Source organism: Coturnix japonica, chromosome 1 (assembly GCF_001577835.2).
Source record: "Coturnix japonica isolate 7356 chromosome 1, Coturnix japonica 2.1, whole genome shotgun sequence".
Classification (NCBI taxonomy): domain Eukaryota; kingdom Metazoa; phylum Chordata; class Aves; order Galliformes; family Phasianidae; genus Coturnix; species Coturnix japonica.
Genome location: NC_029516.1, coordinates 68742373 through 68770293, shown reverse-complemented (window position 1 = coordinate 68770293; position 27921 = coordinate 68742373). Strand labels below are relative to the sequence as shown.

At 44.8% G+C, this 27921-nt stretch overlaps 2 protein-coding genes across 5 annotated transcripts; one reads left to right on the top strand and one right to left on the bottom strand.

The window, feature by feature from the left end:
- The first annotated feature begins 196 nt into the window (after positions 1 to 196).
- Positions 197 to 4974, top strand: M6PR (mannose-6-phosphate receptor, cation dependent). Its single transcript, XM_015872221.2, has 7 exons — positions 197 to 376; positions 1288 to 1461; positions 1676 to 1848; positions 1937 to 2046; positions 2254 to 2384; positions 2669 to 2795; positions 3250 to 4974. Exons 1-7 carry the CDS (start codon positions 228 to 230, stop codon positions 3370 to 3372), a joined length of 987 nt encoding a protein of 328 aa, XP_015727707.1. The 5' UTR covers positions 197 to 227; the 3' UTR covers positions 3373 to 4974.
- Positions 4975 to 5255: 281 nt separating this feature from the next.
- Positions 5256 to 24126, bottom strand: PHC1 (polyhomeotic homolog 1). 4 transcript variants are annotated; one of them, XM_015872190.2, is made up of 15 exons: positions 24040 to 24126; positions 19517 to 19672; positions 17942 to 18052; positions 17038 to 17115; positions 16175 to 16324; positions 15094 to 15249; positions 13477 to 13975; positions 12400 to 13148; positions 11072 to 11219; positions 10751 to 10959; positions 10045 to 10159; positions 9409 to 9517; positions 8580 to 8730; positions 7630 to 7861; positions 5256 to 7408 (listed from the first exon to the last, which is right to left on the bottom strand). In XM_015872190.2, exons 2-15 carry the CDS (start codon positions 19628 to 19630, stop codon positions 7254 to 7256), a joined length of 2976 nt encoding a protein of 991 aa, XP_015727676.1. In that variant the 5' UTR covers positions 19631 to 19672; positions 24040 to 24126; the 3' UTR covers positions 5256 to 7253. The 4 variants fall into 4 exon arrangements, with proteins under 4 accessions (XP_015727676.1, XP_015727684.1, XP_015727692.1 ...); XM_015872183.2 differs by lacking the exon at positions 24040 to 24126 and adding an exon at positions 23820 to 24005 and having other exon boundaries at positions 6616 to 7408; XM_015872198.1 differs by lacking the exons at positions 15094 to 15249; positions 24040 to 24126 and adding an exon at positions 23820 to 23948.
- Positions 24127 to 27921: the final 3795 nt, after the last annotated feature.

Genomic DNA, 27921 nt, shown 5'->3' with positions numbered 1-27921 from the left:
CAAAGCGGGCAGTAACGCCGGAACCTTTCTCCATCGGCTATTAGATGGGGAAGAGAAAGGAGGCGGGCTCCAGAATAGCCCCGCTTATAGGCTGCAGCGGGGTTTGAAAGCCGCCCCTTTCCGTCTCTGCTTCTCATAGGCTATAGACAAGCCTATGTCTCGTCGCCGTGGTTTCCTTGGGCGGCGCGACCCATTAGTTTTTGTCGTACTCTTCCTTTTTCCGGTTCATGGGGCGGGCGAGGGTAGTGAGGCGGCTATGGACGTCGCTGTGGCCCTTGGGCTCTGCCCCTGCCCACCGGCCACGGCCTGTCCCTGAGCAGCCCCCGCTTCTCCATCGGGCCGTGGTGCGGGCACAGAGGACCGTGCACGGCAGCAGGTGGGTGTGGAGGCGGCGAGCACTTATATAGTGGGCATAGGGCGGTGGGAATGAGGTGGTGGGGCTGAACCTGTCTGACTCTTCCCAGCTGTGAGCAGGTGGTTTGGGGCAGCTGCCGCCCAGGCCTGGTTCGTCAGCTGGAGAGCTGACAGCAATGCCTCGCAGTGTCTTCCACCTGTGTCTGTGCAATGGAGGCGTTTTCAGATCGGCTGCCTGAGGAAGTGAGGGAACAGTTCTTCTTTTGTCTCGTGAGGAGTGAATCACGAGTTCCTGTGTCCTGGGCCTCAGCAGTGCGGTGTATCCTACCTCTAAATGTATTTATCCTCTGCATACTAGTGTATCTCTCTATAGCAATTGCAGCTGGCTCAGATGTTGCTTGGTGTTGCAGCTGAGTACTGCCGAATGCTTCCAGATTCTCAGCTGAAGCAATGTTGGAGGATAACATAATTATTAGGATTCAGGAGGTTGAGTAGAAAGAGCCTAACAAGTCACAACGGCCCTTCTCTGCAAGCTCTTTACACAAAAGCTGCAGAGGATTGATTAGAGGCCTGGTAAATTACTATTTGCTGACCAGCTTCTCAGTGGGATGAGATAACGAACAATAGCTTGTGCCTGATAGTTACACCAGCATTCAGCTTGCTAGGCTCTGTTTTGCCTGAATCAATATTGATTAACGTGCTCAGCAGCAAAACTTTTTGTGGTACTAAGTCAAAATTCATAAAAGAGGCCTGGCAGGTTGTTTTCCAGTACAAGAGATTGGAATGTGTCTGTTGAGAACTGAGAGGTGTTTATAGATTTTTGCTTCTTTTTGCAGCCAATATTGAGGGAATGGTCAATAAGTGACTTTATGTAGTCAGTTTGTAGAGGGCTGAGGTGGTTAATCCCATGTGTTCTTTGTGGTATGTATCCAGGATGTCATCACATTGCCATACCTCTGCTGTGCTGATAGTCTTTATGGCCCTTGCTGTTGGTGCGGGGGCTGAACCGCCGCCAGAGAAGAGCTGTGATTTGGTTGGTGATGAGAGTACTGAGTCGCAAACAGAAAAAGCCCTGCTGAAGAAACTAGAACCCCTGAGCCAAATAAGGTATGGTACAAGCAAGTACCAACTTGTTATGGACCTTAGGGCTAGTGTTTACACCTACTAAATCAAGGGGGTGGAAGAATTTGGGGCTAGGCTTCAGGGTGGCTCTGTCATTAGCATGAGCTGTGACCAGGCTTCGCGCTTCTTGAGTGTCAACTGCTTAGAGCTCAGCTCTTTCTAATTCTGTTGCTTGTCTTCCATCCTCTCTCTGCTGCAGATTTAACACGACTGTGGAGATTGGAACAACTGAAAACTATGCCTACCATTTTAGGGTATGCAGAGAGGTCAACAGCAGCTTGCATGATTATGCTGGCCTAGTACAAATGGATAGGCAGTCTGGAAAGACTACAGTGATAGGAAGAATCAATGAAACTCAGGTCTTCAATGGAAGTAAGACCAGTAAATACGTCTCTTACTTGGTATCTAGCTTTTGCCTCCTGGTCTGGATTTGCAGGCTCTATTCTTTCTCTCTTCACAGGTGACTGGATCATGCTTATTTATAAAGGAGGTGATTCATATGGTAGGCACTGCAGTGGTGAGAAAAGAAGAGCTGTGATAATGATTTCTTGCAAGCGAGGAGTTACAGCGGTGAGTGACAATATGAGGTAGGAGAGGAACAGGAGGCTGTCAGACAAAGCTTGTTTATAAGCAGAAGGGCCCTGAGGGTGCAGTAATGTTTTCTTTTGTTTTCTCGTGGGTTGTTCAGCTGTACCAATAGCACTAAAACTACCTTCTAGTGAAGTTTAGTATAAGCCTGAGTGTATTTTCACATGACTTAACTTTCCCAAATTGCAGAGTTCGTTCAGCATCGTTTCAGAAGAGAGGGAAAAGGAGCAGGACTGTTTCTACCTCTTTGAGATGGACAGCAGTGTGGCTTGTCCAGCTGAGAATTCCCACCTCAGCACTGGCTCCATTCTACTAATCACGTGAGTTGCTGCAAGATGTTACGCTAGACTAGCTAATTGTAGTATACCTGTTCACAGTCATTATTAGATGTTACAGTGACTCCAAGCTTTGTAGACAAATTCTAGGGTAAGGCATGATGCTGCAGAGCTGCTCTGTTCCCTTCATAGCTTACAGATCAATGCTCTGAAACATGGAATGTGTGGCTTCCTGGAACTGTACAACAGCTCTTTGCCAGAGTTGGAAATTCAGACTAGGAGTTCTGACTTCTCGTTTTTCTGTTCTGATTTTTAATTCTGCCCCTTAGGTTTTCTTCAGTAATCGCAGTCTATATCATTGGTGGGTTTCTCTACCAGCGCCTTATAGTGGGAGCGAAGGGCATGGAACAGTTTCCTCACTTTGCCTTCTGGCAAGATTTGGGCAATTTGGTGGCGGTGAGTGAAAATCCTCATATATTCCCAATCTAATAAGAAATACTAAAATGGCACCTGCGTTGTCTTTATAGACCATTCCTTGGATAGACCTGTCACAGTGTACCCTGTAGGAAAAGAAGGTTTTTTATCTTATTCTATGATTAAGATATGATTAAGACTTTTCAGGTAGGAATGTTCAGCTGGGAACTGTAGAATGTTCAGGTCTGATTATGTGAAACCCTTGATCACCTTAAGTAGTGTTGTTTGTCCTCTGAATGTCGGTGTTGCTGCATACTCTTAATCAGTAACACATTCTACCCCAGACCTGACTTAAGTTCCAGGATAAGTTAGGATATCCCCATGTATGCTCCTCTTATCAGCTTAAGTTCTGTGGACTTGCCCTCAGGTAGCAGTGGGGTGGGCATGGCTCCTGTAGCAAAACGTCTGATTCTAATGTAACAACTTGTGCTTGTAGGATGGCTGTGACTTTGTCTGCCGATCCAAGCCTCGAAATGTACCTGCTGCATACCGTGGTGTGGGTGATGACCAGCTGGGTGACGAGTCAGAGGAACGGGATGACCACTTGCTACCAATGTGACAGGCTTTCAACACTGATTTCTTTTCTCCTCATCTCCCCCCAGCCAGTTCTTCTCTCCTGATTTTCTTTACACGATACACTTTGGCTGTCTCTGGCGTGTCAAGTCTCATGGATGCCTCTAGGTGTGAACAGCACTGGTCCCCATTGGCATGCCTCATTACTGTAATGCTGTTTGGGTTGTTTTTTATTTCTTGTTTTTTCCAAAAATGCAGCAGAGCAGCAAAGCTATGGGGAGCAAGTGCTGAGAGTTGGTAAGACAGCAAGAAAGCAATGTGAGTGTTCAGCGCTGAGCAGGAAAGGGAGTTTCTTCATTGAGAGGAAGAAAGGGCCATGAATGAATGCAGAAAGTGGATGTCTCCGTTTAATAAACTGAGACAGTAGTAGAGGGGTCTTTAGTGTAGGGTTTTTTTTCCTGGGGTTTACAGAATCTGTTACACTTTTTTTTTCCTTTGAATGCATTTTTGGCTTTCCTATGTCCTGCACCGTTGCACACAGCTTTTGTCAGCATAACCTGCATGAAAAGCTCTATGCTGGACTCACTGGAGTTGGAAGAGGCATTAGCAGCCCCCTAGGTCTTTTTCTAATGCTGACGTGTTGCAAAATAGATGCCTGTTTCCTTCAAGAGGTGTAAAGGGATGCGTGCCATCCTCTCAAACTGGAGAGGAGCAATGCTAAAAAAAGATTGAGTTATATGCTGTTTCGCTACTCTTGAGTTCAGTCAAAATACCATCTTCTCCATCACAGAAGAGAGGGAAAAAATAATTATGTTCTCCTAAATGAAGGGGATGCTTTCTGAATGTGTAAGTGACATTAAGGCAAAATGTGAAAATTAAAGACAGCTATCACTTGAGTTCTTTACCAAGCCTCACTTGAAGCTTTATGCCTACATAGCTCAGTCATAGCCAGTATTATGATCTAAAGGACAGAGGAACCTGGTGCTTCCTCGGTTGGCAGAATGTTTTCCTGGGAAGCTACTAAAATTTTAATTAAAAAGGATAAGAATGCTAATATGCTCAGAACTGTGTTGAGAGACCCCACTTGCTGTCCCCTTCAACATGGTGCATACCAGTCTTATGATACTTGCCCTGTGCAGATGGTACTTGAATACTGCTTGGAACAAGAGATAGGTAGCCTTCTACTTGGGCACTTGTGAAAAGCAGGTACAGCTGAGTTATAAGACTTAATAGGAACCTTTTGGACGTGGTACCTTCATTCATAATTGCTTTTTGCTTAGAGTCTAGCTCCTCACTTACTCCAGTCTACAATACAGCAGAGTGGGAAGAAAACCATCTTTGGTCTTGAGGGCATAGACTGCTGAATACTGCTAATGGCAAGGTACTGATAAGGTTTGTGGATGGTTATACTGCTTTGTCAGTATAAGCAATGGCAGTAGGGGCAAAGAGATGATCCTGTTTTCTTGCTGGGCTGAGCGGGGCAAACAATAAAAGTCAAAGCAGGAATTACAGTCTCAGTCTTTCTCATAACATGAGAAAAAATGAAGTCATTAAGCCAGTTGGTACCATTTTTTTTTTTCATGGTGGTGTTTAAGGTAATTTGTCTTTTGTACAAAACAACTTTCAAAAATAAAACGACCAAACACCCCGCTCAAGTGTTGTGCTGATGTAATTAACAGCTTTCTTTGGTGCTAGATCACCTTTCTTAACCAAGGGGTTTTATTATCTTATATCCTTACTTCTGCTAGAACTCTCTTCTGTTACTGTGGGCCCTTGAAAGGGCAGAATATACACACTTGTCCAAGTCCAGGCATTTACAGAGGAGAAAAGTTACCTCTATTTTTCTGAAAGAATGAAAATCAAAGTTGTTGCTTCTCAAAGATCTGCTAGGAATAGTCAGATTCAGACCATTTAAAGAGTAGCCAGACCTTTAAAACCTGAACAATTTTTATTAAGAACACTGAACATAACATAAAGAAATGAAACCTTTCGTTGTGACTGAAGTTAATCTAGGCCTCAAAAGCAGCAAATACTGCCTGCCTACCCTGCCAAAAGCTAAAGTAAACAAGTTTTGCCAAACCCAGCCTGCTAATAAAATGGTTTAAAGGCTACCCCCCTTTGCCATTAGAAGTGCTCGCCTCTGCCTTTTTTGCCCCCTCAGTTTTCATTGGACTAAAGAGTGTTTTCAAGGTGCAAGAACTGGTAACATCCTTTGGATCTATTTCGATTCAAGAAGGCTTAGAATCCTTCTCTCACAAGAATGAAGATGTCATTAAAAATAAATTCAGACTCAACACTTCCGTTAGAACTGGAAAGTTGATACTATGCTTTAGCGTCTCCTAAGCACTTCCCCTCTTCTTATGAGGTGGGTCAATACAGAGAGTGTTACAAAGATCTCTGATGGTTCCTTACCTGCACCATTAAGCCTCCTCTTATGCCACAACTCTCCTGCAACAGTAGGTGCCTTCCACATAGAACAGTCTAATGTTTCACTCAAACAAATATGCACTCAAAACTTCTGAATATAAAAAAACTGAGACAAACGGCTTAGTCTTGCTTTCAGGTATTTGGCTGTAGGGGACACTTACCTCTTCATGCTTTGTTTAATTTCTTCCAGATTTTGGTTTCTTATTTTAAAAGCGAAGGTGCTTCTGGAAGAGAACTGCACACTTTTTCATCTTTGGCAAACTGCTTAAAAGAAAACCTGCAGAATTTGGTCTTTACAAAACCTGTGGGAGCTGATTGGCAGGGGATTGGCCTCTAAACAGAACTGTATCCTTTAGGAGGAAATTGGATTTAAAAATAATCTAAATTCAGTTGTTGGAGTGTTGTGGTTTTTTTTTCTTGATTTATATATATATGTATATATATATATACTGAAGAAGAGAAGTATTTGTTTTACAACATCAATTAAAAACAAAAGAGCCTGAGGCAGGATATACAATCCTGCCAGCTTCAACTTTGTCCCATAAGCTCTCCTGAGGATAATGAAGACAGACAAAAATAATACAAACTGATAAAAGAACAGAAAACAAACCTAACAAAAAAAAAAATATATGAACCAAAATTTCAAGCTGTTTTTGTTTGTTTGTTTGTTTTTATGAAGAGCCTTGGCACTTCTGGAGACTGCTTTGGATCTGTAAATTATACCCTATTACACTGATGACACCAAGTGGTGAAGGGTTTTCTAATGTAAGACAACCCCCCTCCTCCCACTTAGATTTTCCCATCACCTTGTCATAAGTACTCATGATAAATCCTCTTCAGCTTCAAAGACGGGCATCTGGAGTGAATAGCTGCCAAAATACCTTGTTTTCAATTTGTGTCTTTACAGGAGACAATAAAGCTAAGGTAAGGTAGCTCCTAATGCCATGGGCCTTTGAGTTTGATAGGTGTGCTGGAATGGCTATTAAACACAGTTCAAAAAATATCTAGGCTATAACAGAAGCAGCTCCTTTTGCTTTAGTTCTTGAATACCCACCCTCTGCCACTTGGACCTTTTTAAATGCCCCAAACACAGCTGCTCCCAAAACCATACAGGGCAGGAATTTCCTGTACCTCAGGTTCCAACATAACCAAGATCCAGCAAATCTGCTGCTGCAAAAAGGGGCAAGGGCACATCCCCTTTACAAGGCTGCTAAAACAGAAAGATGTATCCTTCTCTTCTTAATGTGGTATATGAGAGGCATATTCAAAGAAGGAAGGAAGTTTCAAAGGCCCCAGGTGGGAATTTTCCTCCCTTGTTATAGCACCATTAAAAGACCAAGACATGGGCTTGTGCATGGCAGTTTCAGGCAGTTAAATTCCTTTTCATTCTTGAATGCAGGACCACATGGGATCGTCCCATTCCTTGCCCCAACAGAGTGTTTCAAAGCTGGCAGCTGCTCTGGGGTCAGAGCAAAACTGAAACCGCTGGCTTCAGAGCTGCTAGGTCTCCTTGAGGACATTGATCTTGGCACATATCTTGAGAGCAGGTCCTAGCTTGATGTTCATAGCACTCATGAGATGTTCCTCCTTCAAAAGCAACAGGGCCTGGCCATCTATTTCCTGTGACCGAAACTCTTCAGCAATCTCCTGGCATCCTGTGAAAACAAAGAAACAGAACTAAGAAACAACCATGGACAGTCCCAATTCCCCATCTCACTTGCAGAGGAATACAACTCATCCATTTCCGTGACCTACTCCAGAAACACGTACAGTTTGAAAGCACAACATGTCACTCTCAAAGATTTCCAAAAAGAGAGTCAACAAATTTCCCCATGCTATTGGATCACAGAACTACAAGAATGGACCATAGCTTCACCTTGCAACGATGCAATGAACTCATACACTTCCTCCACGCTCCAACGACTGGGATTGCTGGACAGGAAGACAGGGTTGATACCATGTAGGTCTGGGGTAGGTGGGGCCATACTGGAGTTAGCCAGGTCTCGCTCTCCATGGCCAGACCTTACTGACAGAGGTCCTGGAGATGTAGGAGACAAAGCTTCATCATAGCTAGAGTTATCAGAACCTCGGCTTGAATCCTCCTGGCCCTATAAGCCCATGAAAAAGAAAGAAAACATAAGGTTTTTGTTTGGTTTTTGCTGCTTTTGTTTTAATGAAGAATAAATACATTCACAGTTATTAACTGTTTTTTCTTGTGCCAGAGGCTCCAAGCCTGGACACAGTACTCCAGATGGGGCCTCGCAAGAGCTGAGTAGAGGGTGACAATCACCTTCCTCTCCCTGCTGGCCACTCCTTTAATGCAGCCCAGCACACAGTTGCCCTTCTGGGCTGCAAGCACACACGGCTGGCTCATGTTCAGCTTCTCGTCCACCAGGACCCCCAAGTCCTCCTCCACAGGGCTGTTCTCAATGGGTTCTTCTCACAGTTTGTATAAATACCCAGAATTTCCCTGCCCAAGTGTAGCACCCTGCACTTGGCCATGTTGAATCTAATCAGGTTTTCGTGGGCCCACTTCTCCAGACTGTCCAGGTCCCTCTGGGTGGCTTCCCTTCTTTCCAGTGTATCAACTGCACCGCTCAGCTTGGTGTCATCTGCAAACTTGCTTAGGGTGCACTTGATGCCATCGTCTATGTCACTGATAAAGATGCTGAAGAGTGCCGGTCCTAAGACCAACCCCTGAGGGACACAGCTTGTGACCAACCTCTAACTACATACACTATGAGAAGCTGGTGACTCTAGCAGCAGCAACTTTGTCCACAGCAACACTGTCCAGCCTGACAGAAGCAGACAAGACTATGGCCTTACCCTGTGACGCTTGCCCTGGATCTTTGTTCGAGTAATTTCAGAGCTGCTGCGCCGTGATCCCCGTCGGCGCACTCGAGCATAGTTAGCTTCCTGGAGTTCTTTCATCTTCTTTCTCTGCAGCCGAAACTGATGGCTGCAGCTGACATTGTACCTCAAATAAGCAGAAGCAGAGCAGCAATTAGGAAACAGCGATTAACTAAATTGCTGCTTCTCCTTCCTCTAGATGGGGATGAAACTCATCTTTACCATCAAATTCTGTTCTTCCTCCTAAGAACTCTCCCTAGAATAAACCAGTCCAGACTTGCGACACAAGCAATATTTGTATACCAAAGTCTTGATCTAACATCTGAAAGGTCAATTAAGTCATTCCCTTAAGGGAAAAAACAACCTATAACAAGTACTCTGCTATTGACAGGAGGCAGCAATAACTAGTTGAACTTCTTCCCAGGTTTTTCTCCCAGTGCTCCCTTGAGTCTTTGTCTAGTATCAGTACAGCAGACAGCTATCAGTATGCGTTCATTTAGTCAGCCAAATGTATATTCAACTGAACAGAGGTTCTCTGGAGCCCAAAAAGTTCCCACTTCCCATCTGATTTTCTAAGTAAAAAATCCTGCTTATACTCAACACAACATTTGCCTCCTCTCCAGACCTAGAGGAGGTACTCACAAATCATAAACATGTCCAATCCTAAAGGATCTGTGTGGTCACCGCATCCCATGAAGGGAGAATGAGATGTACTTAAATACTGTACACTACCTGGAAAAAGGGCAAATGCCCAATTTCAGAGAACATATACTTACAAGAAAAAGAGGTGATGTCTTACTATTACCTTTTAGCGCAGGTCATGGAACAAAACCTCTTGGAACCACGGAACTGAGTAGCTGGGGCATACTTCCCACAGTATTCACACTTCAGCAAGTTTGCCTTCTTATCAAGCTCTAGTGAGACACAGAGATGCACACCACTTGATTATTTGAACTGAAACAAATCACATGTAAAGATTCCTCATCCTGCTACTCTTCTCTGAGCACTCTTTTGAAACTACTGAACAATTAGCTTGGGGAGAGGTAGAAGCTCCACTAATTAGGACCCCAAGACACTGAACAGGGTTGTGTACTTCTTGACAGTACCTGTTCACTTAACAAGAAATAACAAATCCTTCATATCCTACAAGGCTCTCTCTGCTGTGTCCAAACATCCTTTACAGCCTTAAGTCATAACAGGTACAGTTCAGATTCTGCTTACAACTAACATGTGCTAACATGTTACATACTAACATTGCATTAAAAAGAGGTAATGTTTTTTGGCACTTGAAAAAAAGAGACCCTGGGTCTGTAGCTTGAGTCTCTAAGGAGTTAGCAGGATGGCAGGAAGAAAGACAAGTCTATGATGTATGAAGTAAATAATGAAGTATTAGAAGAAATTTTCAGTACCTCTACCTATGTGTTCTGACACTGAAACTTACCCATAGAAGTACTGTCCCCTCCTGGAGAATTGCTGGACAGGTTTTCACCCTGGCCAGAAGGAGCCCCTCCCTGCAAAGGTTTCTCAGATTCTTTTAGCAGCTGAGAGCAACCCACCTAGGCAGGAAGAGAAAGCATTGGGTCCATCAGTAACAGAGTCTCTGTGTCCACCACCCCCTTTCAAGGCATAAGTTTCTCACACCTTATGACTCAAACGAATCCCTCTGCCTACTGGTGAAGGAGAGATACTGCACAAAGTTATTACTTCTTCCTGACTCTCAGATCTGTCAGTTCTTTCAACTATCAATCAACAAGTACTGTCTCCCTTGAATATCCTATCCATGTGACTTACTGCCCCTTATTTGCTTAAACTTCACTTGCTACCTGTTCAAAATGCATGCAGTGCGTCTTCCCCTCACTAAAAATCAGACAGAAGAAACTTCTTAGAATTCCCAAAGTATTTATTGCTTTGGGAGCTACTGGGGAAAATAGTTCCCATCACTCTTATGTTACTCTCTCCAATCTGTTCTCTAATAACAACTCTTGATACCTCGATCATGCATGAAACCAGCTTCCATTGCCTTCCTCACTTCTGTGTTTCAAGGTAAGAAAGCTGACTTGGAACATGGGGAAATAAAGTCCTGTTGAAAGACGGATGTCCACTGCCCTTCTAAGAGATGTCTTTCCCTTGCAGCAGTAGGTTCTTACCGGAAAGGGCTCTGCTCCTTCCTGGATTACAAAGCCCTCAATTATGTGTGTGAGGATCTGGGGCTTAACAATGGCTTGTGGAGGTTTGGAGTCTCCCATCTGTCGTGATACCATTGCCAGGTTTGCAGTGGGAACAGAGGTGGAAGTGACTGATGCTCCTTCACTTGAGGTGGCATTTGGGGTTGCAGTAGCAGCAGGATCAGATTTATCTAGAACGTTAACAGCCCAAGAGTCAGCATTACTATTGCTCTACCTACTTTACATGGAATATGAGATCAGATTATTAGCACACATAAAACAGAGCTCTCTTTTGTACCTCACCTCCAAGGCCATTCTTTTCCTCCACATTTTTGGGGCTATCTGTCACAGGAGAGGACCTGGCAGGCATTAGTGCAGTGACACTGGCTGATACCTCCTTCTCCTCCTCTGACTCGGCCTTGCGCTTTATTGCTAAGCTCTGAGACTTGCCCTGCATGAATAAAACGGAACACGTAAGCAAAGAGAAGAGCCACAAAGCAGAAAACAACACAGACTGAAGGCAATGCAAAGATAGACCCTGGTCCATCGTACTTATCTCCAGTCTGGTTCGAACCCTGGAAATGCCTCCAGCTCCCTCAGAGTACATATCTTTATTTGAGAGTGCTTGTCTACAACAGAGCCAAACTTTCAAAAGACTGTCATCTTCAAGACTCACTGTCAGACTACTGTGATTAAGATCTAGAATCTTAGCTGATACATTGATACACTCATATAATACCAAGACACTGTGAGAACATAAAGGTATTATTTCAGTAAGAAAGCAGTCACTCAGCAGTTTCCAAGTAAGCTTTTGTCTGCATCTGATCAGCTCCAATGAAAAAACTGTCAAAACACTTGTGGAAACACGTTGGATGACAGCAGAGTTGTCCCCCCAAATCTAAAAATCAGACAAATCCTGTGATAACTTCCTGAAGAAGCAGTCAGAGTTTAGAAACAAACCAGCACATTCTGTCCCTGAATATACAAGTGAAGCCCCACTAAAAAGTATAGTCACAGCAACCAGCTGAGGATATCTGAGCTGGGAAAGTGTTGATGTACTAGGGAGTTAGTCAGGTAGGTCCTAGTTGGACAATTCAGAGCAGCATGAGAGAGGCCTGTGGAACAGGAGCCATCTTTGTTTACCTCTGCATAGCCTGTTGCTAGGGAATCCTCTGAGGCCTAGAGCCAGCTCTACCTGTGTGGCTGACACCACACATCAAGGTTTCTCTGACCTGGAGATATCCACACCTAGTAGGGAGAGGGAAGTTCAGTCTTCATGGCCCACACAGCCGCCTTCTCTCTCCTGAGAGAAACAATGAAGAGGCCAATTGTTGTTAAATAGGATATTTAGTATGTAATGTGGAGACCTACCCTGTTTCAAGTGAGGGTCCGAGTCTCACCCATTTATTTCATGCAAGACTCTGAATGAATGATCATGTGAAAGAGAAATGCTTGTGCTCAGTAACCCCAAGAGCTGGACAGGAATTTGCATTTTTGAGAGGTAAAGTCTCCATACACATTCCCTAATTCAAACTTCTTGTTCCTCCCATCCCACTGACCCAGGGTTAGAATACAATTACCGTCCTTGGACTGAGCAAAGAATCCATATGGTATTCTCTCTCTTGACTTACTGGCAACTGGAGAGACTGCATGTAGAACGCTGCTGGCATCTGAGCCACAACTGGAGAGGAGGCAGGATTCTTCACCATGTGGGCTGTACCTTGAACTTGTGCCAAATTCACCCCTGTAGTGAGAGGAGGAGTTTCCTGTGAGGATACTGGAGCTGAAGAAGGTGGGGAAGGAGCATGGGCTTGGGAAACAGACTGGACCACAGCTGGCATTCCCCGGGAAGTCGGCACTGCCGCAGCAATCTGAGCTAGACCCAGTGCTTGGGCTTGACCTGAGCCCTGCTGCCGAGTACCCACCACCTGCACAGGGATGTGTGGTGGAGGCTGCTGTGCTGCTGACATTTTGGCAGGCCCAAGCTGAGGTGGTTTGATGGAGGTGACCATAGACTTTGACTGAATTGGAACAGGTGATTTGGTGGCTGGCTGGCCAGGACTGTCATGCTGGAGTTGAACAGACTGCGGCTGGGTCTGTAAAATAGGTTGCACCACAAGGGTCTGAGTCTGCTGTTGGTTTTGAGGTGGAGCCTGCTGCTGTGGAGGCTGAGCTTGCTGCTGCTGGGTCAAAGATGATGACTGTTGCTGTTGCTGAGCCAGCTGGAGATGGGTGGCTGTGTGGAGGAGCTGGGACTGGCGGTGCTGGAACTGCTGCTGGTGATGAATGGCAATCTGCTGCTGGATCACCACCTGCTTCTGCAGGTGGATCTGCTGCTGCTGCTGGATCAGTGAATGTGGCTGAATCTGTGTATACGTAGCTATATACAAACACAGAACCAAACAAGAAGAGAGAACAAAGGTTACCAATAGCACAGCTGGGAACAAGAAAAAGTAAGTAGCCACTGTACTGGTCTGATTCTGTAAAATAACTCCAAAATGACTATAGCTTACTGGTAGAGGACTGTGAGAACTGAATGGGCTGAGATAAACTTCTGTCATTTACAGAGCAGGATAATCCCAGAAGAACAGCCCGTGGGAGCACTGAAGCTGAGATGCATGCTGGGGAACCTCTCACTGCTGGACTTTCAAATGGCATTCTCACAAAAGCCCAGGTAATTCAAAGAGAAGGAAGAGAGCACCGCTTACCTGAACTAATCAATGTCTGGCTGGGTGCTGGCGTAGCTGTCCTGGTAAGGTTCATGCCCACAGTCTGCTGTCCACCACTGTCCGTTTCACCCTTCTTTGTGGATACACTGTCTGACTCTGTTTGGCTTCCCTGGCTGACAGTCACTGCCTGGGCAGCTGCTACTGGTAGTGGCTGAACCACTCCTGTGCCTTTCCGTTGGCAGCTGCTGGCGGCACCTGCAGAGGCTGTCTGGCTCAATGCTGCAGAATTCTGGCTCCCACTACTTGCAACCACACCCCCAGAGACACCATTACTGCCTGCTGCCCCTTGGCTCAAGTTGAGAGACTGGCCCGTGCTGCCAGAAGAGGCTGGAGCCACTGCCACAGTCTGGCCTGTACTTGTGGCCTGTGGTAGGCCTGAAGCCTGGGAGTTTCCTGGTAGAGCCACCTTCTGAGCAGAGCCTTGGAGCTGGGCATTAGTGGCTGAGGTCTGCTGGCTCCTCACAGCCAAGTTCTGAACCTAGAAACACACATACAAAATACAGTCTGTTTGTTTTATGCACATTACTTCCTAAAAGTCTAAGAACAGTAGAGAACAAGAGAATGCATAAGCAACTCTACTGGGATGCAGGCTGAGTCAATGCTTTAAATCTCACATGTGGAGCTGGCTAACACTGCAGGATAAAGCTCAGCTGCAACCATTCCCAGGAAACATACAAACCTGAACTCCGTTTTTCTCCATCTCTGATGGAAGTTAAAGATCTCGTGGCACTTTCTGAACACCACTTGAGAACACCACCATTCTGTCTGAGGCATGCAATAGCCTTCAGACCTGTCTTGCCCTTGCATTGCTAGGATTCACATTTGCATGGCTGTTAAACATGCTGAGATTACCCCTTTAAAAAACAGTAATTCCTTCTCAGTTTTTGTGCCGCTTGCCTCTTATCCTGTGCAGGGCTTTCCACTTATGATGCCTGCAGCTATTCTGCAGCCTTTCACTATTTCCTCTGTACTTTGGCATGGCCATGTTCTGTATTTACTCCCCTACCACACGCAGTGTTATTTTCAAGTCTGATCGGGGTTAACTTGGTCATAAAAAGTGCCTCAGATAAGACAAATATGAAGTTACTGAAAATCCCAAGCACGATTGGGATAGGACCAAGAAAATGGGAAACCACAGCAACCTCCATTTGCAGATGAATGCAGGAGCTAAGATGTTGTGTGGCCTGTTCAGTCTTAAGCATTTTTACAACAAACCAACTGGACAAAGGAATACTACCACTGGCAAAGACTCTTCCTTGCAGAGTGAATGTCCAACTAAAAATAAAAAAAATGGACATAGATCTCAGCAATTCTTTTCACGCAAGGATAATCAAGCAACGGTGAGGATGTGAGTCAGGTTATGTCTCATCTCAGAAATTTTAAGCTGGAATGAATCCTTTTTCTGAAGGCAAAAAGCAAACACTGAGAAATGATGGCAAGAGAACACATCTTGCCTGCACTAGTTACAGGGACACAGAATGGCGATAAAACTGAGCCAACCATCTTTGAAGGCACTGGTGACTGGAGCAAAAGACCAGAGAGCAGGTGGCAGAGTGCAGGGGAAGGGAAGGACTCTAGGAAGGAGATGTCACTGACCTGATCTGCGTCTGCATGGACCCCAGGAGACTGGGTGGGTGGTACATCCTGCTGGACAGCAGCCACGGCCCCATTAGGCATCAGGATGAGTTGGGAGGCAAGAGGGACATTGCGCCCCAAGGTCCGGTTTACCTGCAACAGGTTTCCCAGCTGCGGCTGTTGGGGGAAGGGTCAGGTGATGTGAAATGAAAGGAACGAAGGAGAATAGAGAAAGAAAGACAGTGAACCACAAGCAGATTAGAGAGCAACACAGGGCTGTAATGTTGCACTTGAAAAAAAATCCCAGCACTCCCTGTAATGCAACAGTAAACATAACCCTCAAGAGTAGGAAACTGGTAGTTTCCTTATGGAAACAAATACTCTGCTATTAAACATGGGCCTGGGTCAACTCCCACAGACTGTCCAGGACTAACTAAAAGACTTGAGTGTAATTTAATTCTGAGACGTATATCTGGGACTGGTTGAGCATCAGAGATAAAAGACGTCCAAGACTAGGGTTACTTGAAAAGGAGATTACAATCTTTATCTAATGCCAACAAAAACAAAGAACATATTTTTCTAGTAGGTAATCAAACCTGAGATTGATAATAGTGAAGTCTAATGTATTTTATATAGCAGCACTTCAAACCGATCAAAAGGATGAGACATTTGCTCAAATTGATTTATGTTCCTAGATGTGCTTGAATCCTGACTTGTGTCTCTGCGTGGAGTGGCTGAAGGGAGTAATTTAGCATATATCTGTTCCATTGAAAATGAAAAGTAGTTTTATTTTTGTGAGCTGTATTCAAGTCTAGAAAACATATTTCATACTTGTACTCTAGTGAGAAGTGCCATGGAATCTTTAACATCTATGCAGAGCAGAGACAAATATGGTTCTTAATACACAATACAAAATTCATCTAAAGCTGAGCTCAGAGTCAAACAGTTTCATGGACAAGACCTTACCCATCTGAATTCAGAATGCAACACCCCTAAATTTTGAGTTAGTCCAGAAGTGTTGTTAGCTCCAAAGAGCAAAACACCAGAGTGTCCAGGAAGGGTAGTTTATAGTCAGGACAAGTTGTGTGTACATATCTCTTACCCGGAGATACATCTGGGCCTGTGACTGGTTGAGAGGTGGTGAAGTGGTATTCCCGAGGAGCACAGACTGCGTCAGAGTTGTAGCAGTGGGAGAACTCACACTCTGTGAACGACTGATCAGCTGAGCAGCTGATGTGGTGGCGAGATTGATCTTAAAACAGAGAAAAGTCCCAAATCATATAGGAAGTGATGGGGGCAAAAGAAATAAGAACAAATCCTCTTGCTGGGGTGCAGAAGAAATATTTCACAGATTCTCCCTGTATCATGCAGGGAACCAAGAAGAAAGAAATTCTTGCCTTAAAGGGTTATGCAATCTAAATTAGCCAAAGCCCTGGATGCTAAGCTCATTTGTAAGCTAAGCCCGAGTATCTCTGATAGTTTGTAAAGGAAAAATAAAAATCAAACCAGAAAAAACAAAGTAATCTACCTTACCAACTCACCTACTCCCTGAACAAATCACAGCTTCCCAATATGCACTACAAAATCATACTTCCACTCATTCAATGAGCTCTGCCAAGGAAAAGAATATTCCCTTCCAAGCTGCTCAAAACTCTTCCTTCTAGGAAGTCCTGATACTCTTCTAAACCATGACAACATATCCCCAAAGCCTCAGGAAAAAGAGATCAGTGACTACCTTTCCAGCTAAGAGGCCTCTCCCACTCAGAAACCTTCTCTGGGCTCCTCAACCCCCACCAATTATGACAGCACCCCAAGTCCTCAAAGTTGTCTGTATCTTGTGGACTCCCAGCATTCTTAGAAGCTGTGTTTCCCTGGCTGACTGCCTTCCTAAAAGACAAAGAGGAGAAAGAACAAGGGCAGAGGAGAGTAGGGGGCAGAGAAAGGCTTTGATATACAATTACTTACAGAGGCCTGTGTGGTAGTAGTCTGCTGTGGGGTGCTGGTGTTTGGTGAGCTGGCCTGTCTACTAGCTGCAATTGTAGCCTATAAGAAAGATTGACAGAGAAAAGAGTACTTAAAAGAAACATTTTCATTCAGTCCATTTAGTTTTGTATGAACACTGAGTCTCATCATCAGCATCTTCTCCCATTTTCAAGAACTAGTGTACAGTCTAACTACTACAAATCCCTGCCATGCCCTACAAATCAGGTGTAACAACTCAGCATTGCACCTCCTTTTCACCAAACCAGTTTAGTTCTGTGCAATACAGGCAGTGGAAATAAACACTGAAAGCGCACAACCTGCATTCATCCACCATTAAGTACATATCCTATGGTTGCCTCAGTTTGTCATACTACGTGCTGCAACTCTGATGATGCCCCAGTCCACTCTGTTAACACCCAAATAGTCCCTGCCAATAATAGCAATTTGCTGGGCAAGTCATGCAAGTTATTAACACTACAAGGATACCACTGCAAGTATCAAAATTCAGATTTAAGTACTTAAAAAGGTTTAATATAATACTTGCAAGAGTTTCATATACATTAAACCAGTTATTCTTAGATAAATAATCCATGGTTCACTTTAAGATTGTTTTAAAACATCCCCTGGTGATTTAACCACCTGTCTTTTATCTTAAGGAGGTAGAATGGCAAGTCACATGCTTTCGTAGTACAAGTTCCCATATGGCAATTTTATCTTCCCCTGCTTTGTACCTGAAAAGCAAACAAATCTTTTCATCGAGCCTCCCGGTTTACTAGTTGTTTGTATTAACCCCAAACAACGTGTTCAGGGAAACGCAGAGAAGGACCTCAGTGTACAAGTAGAGCATTTCCACATCTTCCTCAGAGAATGATCCAGTACAACTCACCTGCTGGACAGCAGCCAAGCTGTGCAGCTGGGCACTGTTAAGCTGCTGCTGGAGCATAAATTGATGAAAGTATTGGGCTGCATTGGGCTGTCTCTGGAGTGCCTGAAGGGCCTAAACAAAGAGGAAAACCCAATTGTGAAAAATAGTGTGCCCTTGAAACATGATTAGAGAGATAAAACGAAGAAATAAGTAACAGCCTTGAGACAATCTCTAGTCCCCAAGAATAAAGCAAGGCCGCCACATTAGAACATCAAAATAGGTATTAAAGCTACAAAATGGATAAAGACTCAATCACAGGTATATTCCAAGACAGCAAAAAGCACACCTGCAGAACTTTAACAGTTCTGGCAGTGTTCACAGTTCAGTAGGCAGACAAGTATTCCAGTACAGCATGAATATATAGGATAAAGCATGCATGTCCAACCCACAGGCTGTATGCAGCCTGCCCTGCGCTACAAAAGCAGTGGCCTGGCAGAGTGGTCCCAGGCATGCACTCATCACTCAGCAACAGCTAAAGACTATTAACATTGCATCAACTGAAGTGGGGACACAGAGAGGGCAGTACTGTGCAGTGCTGACTCAAGTGATGGCAAATAATTGTATGTATTTTGATACATTGGCTAAACACACTCCTGTAAACAGCTAAGAATATGTAGTCATGCTTTCCCTTTTGATAAATGAATTTGAAAATAGGTTTCAAGACTGCAAAGTAAAAAAAAAAAAAAACATCAATTTACACTTGCAAGACCATTTTCAGTTAATATAAATACATTACCTGCAGATTTTCAAATGGAATGTATAGAGCTGCAATCAGATATTCAACTGATCGTGTCTCTTCACCAGACTTTCATAATCCCTCTCTTACCAGAGAAAAATATCCTTCACTTCACAATCACACCTTATTCACATCATCACTTTTTGGCAGTGCACATATTTTGAACCGTTATTGTCAAGGGTGAAGTACAAGTAGAGTCAAATTTCATTAAAAAAATCTCTGATGAATGCCTTAGGATCTCACTAAGAATGGCAGCCACTGCCATTGATGCATTAGTTTCATAGGCAAAAAAAGTCAAACATACCATCAGTTTTATGAATTTATTCATCTCTTTATGTTTTAAGAAAAATATGAAAAAATTAACAGAGAAATAACAAAACATTTTAGTGATATTTTATATTTTGCAAGGGCAAAATAAGGGAATAATAGGAGGCATTACTTTTGGAGCAACTTATGCATATGCAGCCCAAGACAAATCCTATTCACTCAGTGTGTCCATGTCAAGCCAAAAGCCTGGACACTTATGGGATAAGGTCTATATAAAGGAAATGGTGTGACAAACTGAGCAACTTGCTCTAGAATAATGGAGCTAAAATGAGTCTATTGGACCACAGTAAATTAAGAGGCTGGAGGGGTAACTTAGAAAAAAAAAATGAAGTAAAAGTCAGGCCTAGCACAAAAATTCCTAAATCCAGAAACAAGACACCCTTCAAGGTCCCACCCCGACACAATAACTCAGATGCATACAAAAGAGCTCACCACCCTTTCACATTTATTCTTAGCACGTAGTAGCACCTCACCTGTACAGCCTGCCGCTCATACAGAGACATCTGTGATATCTGAGGACGGGTGCTTCCTCCAGAGCTGGAGCTCCCACTGGCGGAGCCAGAGTTCTGTTCACTCTCAGTCTCCATGGTGACAGAATCCAAAAATCTTGGCTGAGATTGACTCAGGCTCTAAATTGAGAGAATTGGGAACTAAGTCAGGTTAAAGAAAGAGCCAAACTGTATCGCACTGTGTTACGCAGTCTTTTTACTGGAATATCCAAGTACCAAGCTTCTCCTACAGCTTTGCTGCATCACAGAGGTATAGGGATGCCAGAAGCTGAAATAACCCAGAAATTATGCTCACAGTTTAAGTCTTTCATAACCAGTCTGAAACGTAACACACACATTCTCATATTTTTATTGACATGCTGCAGTTGGAAGCTGCAGCAAACTGAATTCTTAAACAGATAGTAGAGTGAAGTAGCAGCTGTATCTCATTCAGATTTGGTTCCAGAGCTGATTACTTCTACCTCAAGGCTGTGGAAAATCAGCAGCGCTTCTAGTCTGCCACTGCACTTTTGCAACTTCTTATCACCACTTCCTCTAGTCCCACAAGGGGTACAATTATCCTACCTGCTCCCTCAATTATTTCCTTCTTTTTTGAACACAGGTATTTCCAGCTACTCATTGTTCCTGACAAATCACAACTCAAATATTAGTTCGGAAGCTGATATCTGGGGTAGTGAGTTGCTTTAAGTATGGATGGAGCTACAAGCAGAGTGGATGAAGGGATCACTAGCCATGCTTATGAGACAAAAGCTGCTGAAGGAGTCAAGCAGAGAGAGAGATTTTCCAGCAGCAGAAAGATGAGTTGCAGCAGCCTGCAGGACTGAGAAAGGCCTGAAGATGGCATTCATCAACCAAGAGCAAGAGAAGTGAGACTGAAAAGAAAGGGCTTAGCAGAAAAGTAATACATGATTGAGGGGTTTTCTTGCAACAAGAAACATAAGCTGTATGACCAGCACAGCACAAAAGGAGGTGAAACAATATTCACCATCAGTTTTTAAACTCCAGAATGACATTCAGAGCAGCAGATAGCTTTAAAGCAAAACAATAGCACTGACAGTACTGAGACTGGTTGACAAAAGTCAGGGGAACTGCTGCTCCAAATCAGCTCCTTGAAATCTGCAAAATTCTCTAATTGACCAGCATGTAGATATTGCTCCAATCCTGGCTTCTCTGTGCATCTTCACCTCTGCCCTCAAGGATTGCCTAGGTGTATCCCTGCTAATCCTATACTAGCATCCTCTATCTGCTTCAGGCAACCACAGGCAACCAACTCAACCATCCTCTCCTCATCCACAGCTCTGTAACAGATAGAAATAGTTGGTCGATAAGCCTGCCTAGAAGGTAAAAGCTCTGGAGGAGACAACTGAAAATAGAGTAATTGAGAAGAGAGAAAATAGAGACATTTTCAAAGGATTGTGGGACAAAGAAGTACCACACAGAATAGGACAAATATGGCAATCAAAGTGAAACTGCACACACAATAGCACAGCAAAAAGTATCACAGAATGGCTTGGCTTGGAAGGGACCTTACCCTATTGATCATCTAGTTCCAATCCCCACTCCCTTCTGCTGTGGCCTTGGTTGCCAACCACTAGATCAGTCTGTGAGTGGCTGGCAACTCTGCCCACAGCAGGAGCATCGGAACTAGGTGATCTTTGAAGACCCCTCCAACATAAGTTATTCTGATAGATTAGGCTGCTCAGGGCCCCCTCCAACCTGGCTTTGAACACCTTCAGAGATGGGGCACCCACAACTTCCCTGAGCAATCCTAATAATAATAATAATAATAATAAATCTTCCAATATCAAATCAAAGTCTCCCCTCCTTTAAAGTTATTATCCCTTGTCCTGTCGCTACCTGACTGTACAAGAAGTTGCTCCCCTTCCTGCTTATAAGCTTCCCTCAAGTAATGGAAGGCCACAATGAGATCTCAGAGCTTTTTTCTTCTCCTGGGTGAACAAGTCCAACTCCCTCAAGTCTTTCTTCATAGGAGAGGTGCGTATCAACTTTGTGGCCCTCCTCTGGACATACCCAACAGCTCTGCATTTTTCTCACACTGGAGGCCCAAGGCCTGGATGCATTACTGCAGGTGGGGCCTAACATGGGCAGAGCAAACTGAGACAATCACCTTCCATGTCCTGCTGGCCACCCTCTTTCAATGTACACCAGGATACAGTTGACCTTCCAGGTTGCAAGCACACTTCTGGCTCATGTCTTTCATCCCTCAGGACCACCAAGTCATTCTCCATAGGAGACTCTGTTCTTGCTCGCTCTCAATCTGCCCTCACAATATTCCTCCCAGCATATCCTTCACTTCTGATGCTCACTAGATCTTCCTTTCAGTTGACACAACTCGTTAACTCTAAGAAAAAACACTTTAAGCATAGGCTTTGGCGAGATCAATGAGCTGAAGTAGCTCAGATGTGACCCTACAGCTGTCAATCGTGTGGAAGGGAAGGTAACTAAATAAGATGTTGGTTCAGCTTATCTGTAGCACCTGAAGCTAAGAAGCTGCACTAGAAAGAGAAACCTGGCTTCAAACTTGGTGCTCCATTCCATCAGCTTATGTTTCCTTAATACACAGCATCATCCATTTGTAAGATTTCACATCTTTTTGAGATTCACGCTGATCTAGATCTATGAATAATCAAGATCTGGCAGAAGGAGAATCCTCCTGAAACACTGGTACCTCTGGAAAGAGAGACATCAAAAAACATTTGATCTCTCTGTAGGCAAAAAGGCCTTTGGGTGCATGACAAGCATGCTCTCCCTCTGCCGAACAGAGGTAACAAACAGGATTAGCCAACAAAACCCTTTCCAAACACAAAAGCAAAGAGGTAAGTTCTGCTTCCAGCAAGCAAGTACATCTAAGGAGGCTGTGATAGTGTAAATGCAATCCAGACACATGCTGTTTCCACACAGAATAGCCCACACTTTACCCTCCCTCCCCTCTCCACACTCATCTTCCAGCCACTCTTTATGTCAGTCTAGTGATCACTGAGCTATTAGATGACTCAACTATCTGCTCCAAGAGATTAATAATCTACCAAAAATTACTAAATGACAGGTACTCCAAACAGTCATTCAAACCATTATACAAGCATAACTGATAAATCCCAAAGAAAATAACAATAAATGGCAGTAAAAACATGGCCTCACTGGAAATTAACCTTGAAACAACAGCTAGATAGCTAAATATCACACCTAGCACGGAACTGCACCCTGAAAGGCAGAAAGAAAGAATACAAAGACCTATTAACACCATGACAAGGATGACAACACAGCAGAGGAAGGTGATAAAAAGACACAGAACAAGTTTATGGAACAAGTCAAGCAAACATGATGGAGCCCAACCTGCACTGCTGGTTACAGCACACAAGACAGAGGTGGCCTGTCTACAGGCCCCTGGTCCTTCTCAAGTGCTGCAGCAGCAGATTATGGAGAGCATCTACTCCAGCCACTCAACACAACACAGGATTTAGACAAATTTTACATGCTTTCCCCATCCAGGCACACAGCTGTTACCTGCAGAGTATCATCTAACCTTGTAATTCCTTTTCTAGCCTCATCCTTGGGAGATTCAGTTCACAAACCAGATTTGTGCGGATTTGCCCGTGAGATATGGGCAGAACTACTAAAACATCTCACTCTGCTACCACCGTTTCCTGCAGCACGTTCCATGAACTATTCAGGCAGAGAGAGGAAACCGTATGGACCAGTAACTTGGTTTCCAGCTGTTCCAGCAGAGCGGTGCCACAGTGAAGCACTACGAGCGCCTGGCCCCATCCCCACCAAGGCTGAGATGGGCAGAGCGCGGCCATAGCCCCCGCGTGGCTTCGCAGCGCAGGGAGCGAAGTTCGGCGAGTTCGAGTTGCATCCAACAGAGGGTGTGCTGGCTCCCGTGCGCTGCCTGCAGACACCTCACCGCAACGCGCCGATACAATACAACGCAGCCACGCCGGTAGGGAAGGAGGGACAGAGGGAAGGAAAGAGAAGGAGGGAAGGATGGGGGGCACCCATGCTGGCGGAGGAGGACAGGGGATGAGGTGAAACCGCGACCCCGTTTCTAGGCAGGAGGCACGAAGCCCGGCGAGGCCGGCAGCTGCCGGGCAGACGGGAGCGCCGCTGCGAGACCAACTTGCTGCCAAGTACCGCTCCCGCTGCTCGGCGTAGTGCAGACAATGGCCGCTCGGCGGGCGCTGTCAACTTGCGGCGCACCCTCGCCAGCCCCGAGGAACGACCCGCGGCCGCCTGGGCCCAGCCTCACCTGCAGCCGCCGCTCCCGCAGCAGCGGCGCCGCCCCCCGCCCGGCGGTAGCCCCGTCAACACCCCCTGAGGGCCCGACGATACCGAAGTCCCACGCCGCCGCCGCAGCCGCCGCCGCCTGACACGCCCCCGTGCGCGGGCAGGCCGGGCCGGGCCGGGCCGGGCCGGGCGGGGCGGGGCACTGGTGCCGTTGTTCAGGGAGGGCGGGTCGGGGGCGGTACCTCGAGGCGGCTCCAGCAGCCGCTGCACAGTCCGGCCGGCCGTGCAGCCTCGGCGCACTGCGAGGCTGTGGTGGGTTGGTAGTGCAGCACGGGGATGGGGGATGCTCCGAGTGCTCCCACCACGCCGGTCCCGCCTGGATTTTTTTTTGTGTATGGGGTTTTTTTTATTCTTTTTTTTTCTTTTTTTTTTTGCTAATGTTGGTCTGCGGGGCGCCCAAGTGCTCGTCACTTCCTCCCTCGAGGCGTTTCCGGGCACATGATGCCGAGCGCAGCTTTCTGTTGTCCTGGCGACGGCAGCTGCAGTCTGTATATGAGAGCCGGTGCTGCATATGTGGAGGTGCTTCTTCAGTCGGGGGTAGCAAACTGCGGTCGTAAAGACTGCTTACTTCATTCCCTGAGGGCCTTGAGGCTACCAACCAAAATCTCTCCTCCTTTTCTCTCTCTCTTTAAGGTCTGTGAGTGATCAAAGGAACAAAGACAAGGGGTTGGAAACCCAGCCGACTTAATCCCTGTGAATAAACTTCTCTTGCAACCCTCAGTGAACGACTGAGCTATTTGTCCCATTTGCAACATTCACTGAACACATTCTGGAATCCATGCAGACAAAGGGAAACGATAAAGAGGCGTCAGGACTGATTGAGGAGAGGGGTTTGGGGACAGAACAAGAGAAGTTGAGGATTTGCAGGACTATAGTTTGGGTTAATAATCACAGGAAGGGAAATGATATGACGACTTACCAAAGGTGAACAAACATGGAAAATGAGAAGAGGGCTAAACTAATCTGCTAACATGTGAGAAGGTTCTTGGCATAAAGCTCTGTGGAAATCTTTCTAACACTATGTTTAAATGTAATCCAGAATTCATCTCATCAATAGCATCACTTGCTCACATTTTAGGTACAGCCTTTCCCAGCTCCAAGCTTCTCAGTAAGTTACGATATTCCAGCATCTTTCAGCCAAGAAGTTTTGTTAAAGAAGCTAATGATTGCAGGGAAAGCCATGGAGTGATGGTGACACTCAGTGGCTCTACAGGAAAAGTGCATCTTTTCAAGTTGTGTTTTGTTTTGCCCGTGATCATTTACTCACTTCAGGTGGAAGTGATATAATCAGCATCACATATCACAGGTGGAAAATTCTTTCTCTTGTGATGGGGAAGTCTAGATTTTTCATGCATACTTCCAAGGAACGTGACAGCTTGTAATGGTAGTTAGCCTCAGCCACCAAAAGATAATCCTTAATGCTATAGTGTGGCGAATGCAAGGGGAGCCAGAAGTCTAAAGCAGACCAACCTTTGAGCCTAGGATTTCTTCCTTTAAAACATGGCTTACATGTGGTAATTGTAATGCCTAGCCAACCAGTTCACTACAAGTACTTTTCACATCTACTCAACTCTTTAAAGGTGAACTTAAGGAGTAACTGAATTCATCCTCCTATGCAGGCTTTCTGCAAGCCATTTGGTCCTATTTCTGAGCAGAAACTTATATGACTGTTCTAGTTTGTAGGTCTTCCTCGGACCTCTTCAGCCTTGCATTTCTTATAAGTCTTCATAAGCCACCATCCCTCCATTCCTTGCCCTATGTTTTACTTCCTGCATAACTGATCCTGTTAAGAATCTGCACTTCCTACTATGTCTGGGGCTGTCCGTGTTTGCAAGCAGAGATACTAGAGAGGCTGCAACCAAAAATCTCCTCATCTTTGTTTCACATTCTGCAAAAGAAGACAGACCAATGCATGCCAATTCATCTTTCTATTCCCTACATTAATTGGAACACTAAAAAACATGAAGGAAAGATCAGAATGCTTTGCCTATGTCCAAGGAGTTAACATCAGGAACTGCCATACCCTGAAGGCACCCTTCTCCTCTCCACTTAACTTTGAGACGTGAACTGCATATGAAAGGAAAAGCAGATCAACAAGCAAAAGCTGATACATATGAATACACTTCCAGGTGTTACTGGGTCTGGCTGTCAGGACAGTATAAACTAGGTTTCTTGTCAACATATCATCCATTCCAATTGCATGACTCTCTAGGCAGAGTGGGAAAAAGCCCACTTTGAGATGTTACCTGTCAAACTGTAGCCTTTTCTCAGGAAAGGATCCTCTGAATGTCAGAGTTAAGCCAATGGCCTTTACCTTTAAAGTAAATCAGATGAGGTGAACAAAAGAAATTCAGGCATTCTTAAAAATATCTTCATATAAGCTGAAAAATTATTAACCTATTGGATCTCTTGGCTTTACCTGTCAGTTGATATAGATACAGATGTAGCTGTTTGAGTTTAGCAGAAATATAACCTGTGGAATAAGATTTAAAGTTAGCAAGCCACTGCATGTGAGTCTAAAAGAATTTCAGCCCCAAGGATCTGGTTAAGCAATCTTATCTTGTAAATATATGGCAGGAGATGCTAGCTTAGCACCTGCAAGTAAATCTTGTTTGCTGGGCAGAACAAAGAGTGATAGACTTTACAGGATACAAAGATAGTTCTAGTTGGGCAAAACAACAAACTCTGAATCCAGATTACAAAGTATGTATAAACAAAGGAAACAAAAGGGAAGGGGGGATGGCTGATAGGCAAATCGAGAAGAATGTGAACCCTGAGTACCTCAGCCAATGGGGAAAGGGGGAAGGGCTCACTAGTGTTGGGGTACAGGGATAAAAGAGAGGCTGTGTCCCTCTTGAGAGACCTCACAGGGGCATTCCCTGGTGTACTCTCCCTTTATTCTAATGTACTCTCCCTTTATTCTAATAAAGAAAGCTTAAGACTCTCCTCTGCCTCTTTTTGGGATAAAGATGATTGAGCAAGCTTATTGGAGCAGAAATTTTCCTAGCAGGAAGTTTCCCCATTTCCTCCCAGCCATCTGGGAAACCAAAGTCTGAAAGCTGCTATGGTGAGGTGATGGGAGTGAGTCACCTGGCCATCCGCCAGCTACTCATGCTTCACCTTTATTTACACATACCGGAGGTTCTTGTCTGGCTCTTGAAATTGAGAAACTAGGTAGAATAACTTAATAACTTGACAGGCCCATGAGTTATGTGAAGCAGGTATTCCTTTAATACAGCACTGGGTGCATGGGGGATTGCCTCACCAAACGTGCATACCAAGGCACACCGCCATACATATGAAGGCAAAGTACATAAATATTCATCAGATTTCCCCAAAATGGGTTACATATGCATTGAGTTTCTGGGAACTCATTAACATACTGTTCCACCCTCTTGTGCATGCTGTAAAATGTTGGAAGGGGTCTCTGGGCTCCATCTGATGGTCGCTGAATGAAGGCTAGTAGTCATCCTTGTGAAGGCTTGAAGTCTTCCTCACTGTGAACCTTTAACCTTTAGAGAGGTAGTAGCCAGACTGGTTTCTGCTGATGTTGCAACAACAACTCTTCCCTTATCTTCGCAGGACCCCATATCCCTGTGTTATCTGTGCTCCTTAATAAAGCTATCTGTTTGTTTTATCTATGAGGCCTAGTTTAAACAAGGCTTTACACTGTCTCCTTGATTCACACTTGAAAGGTGTTTCTAATTGATATCACCAAGAATAAGCAGCACCTATTCTACTGTCAGCAGAGCTGAGAAACAGTCAGGTCACCAAACATCCTGTGAACATCCTTAGCCCCTCATTTGCTGCTGTACAACTCCTGGATGATTTGAAATCATGCCCTGAAAACATCTTTCTGTACTCACCTTTTGCACACTTCATCTCCTTACTTACCTGCCCCATTCAGACACAAGGTGGCATGATTGCTTATCTAAAGGAGAGGGGCTGAGGGAATGGAATGGATGGAGCAGTATGGATCTGAGCACCGCAGCATGGGGACAAAGCAGCACTCTGAGCAGGTGAGCTTCATCTCTCTGCTTCTAGTATTTTCCTGTGAGGTCTTT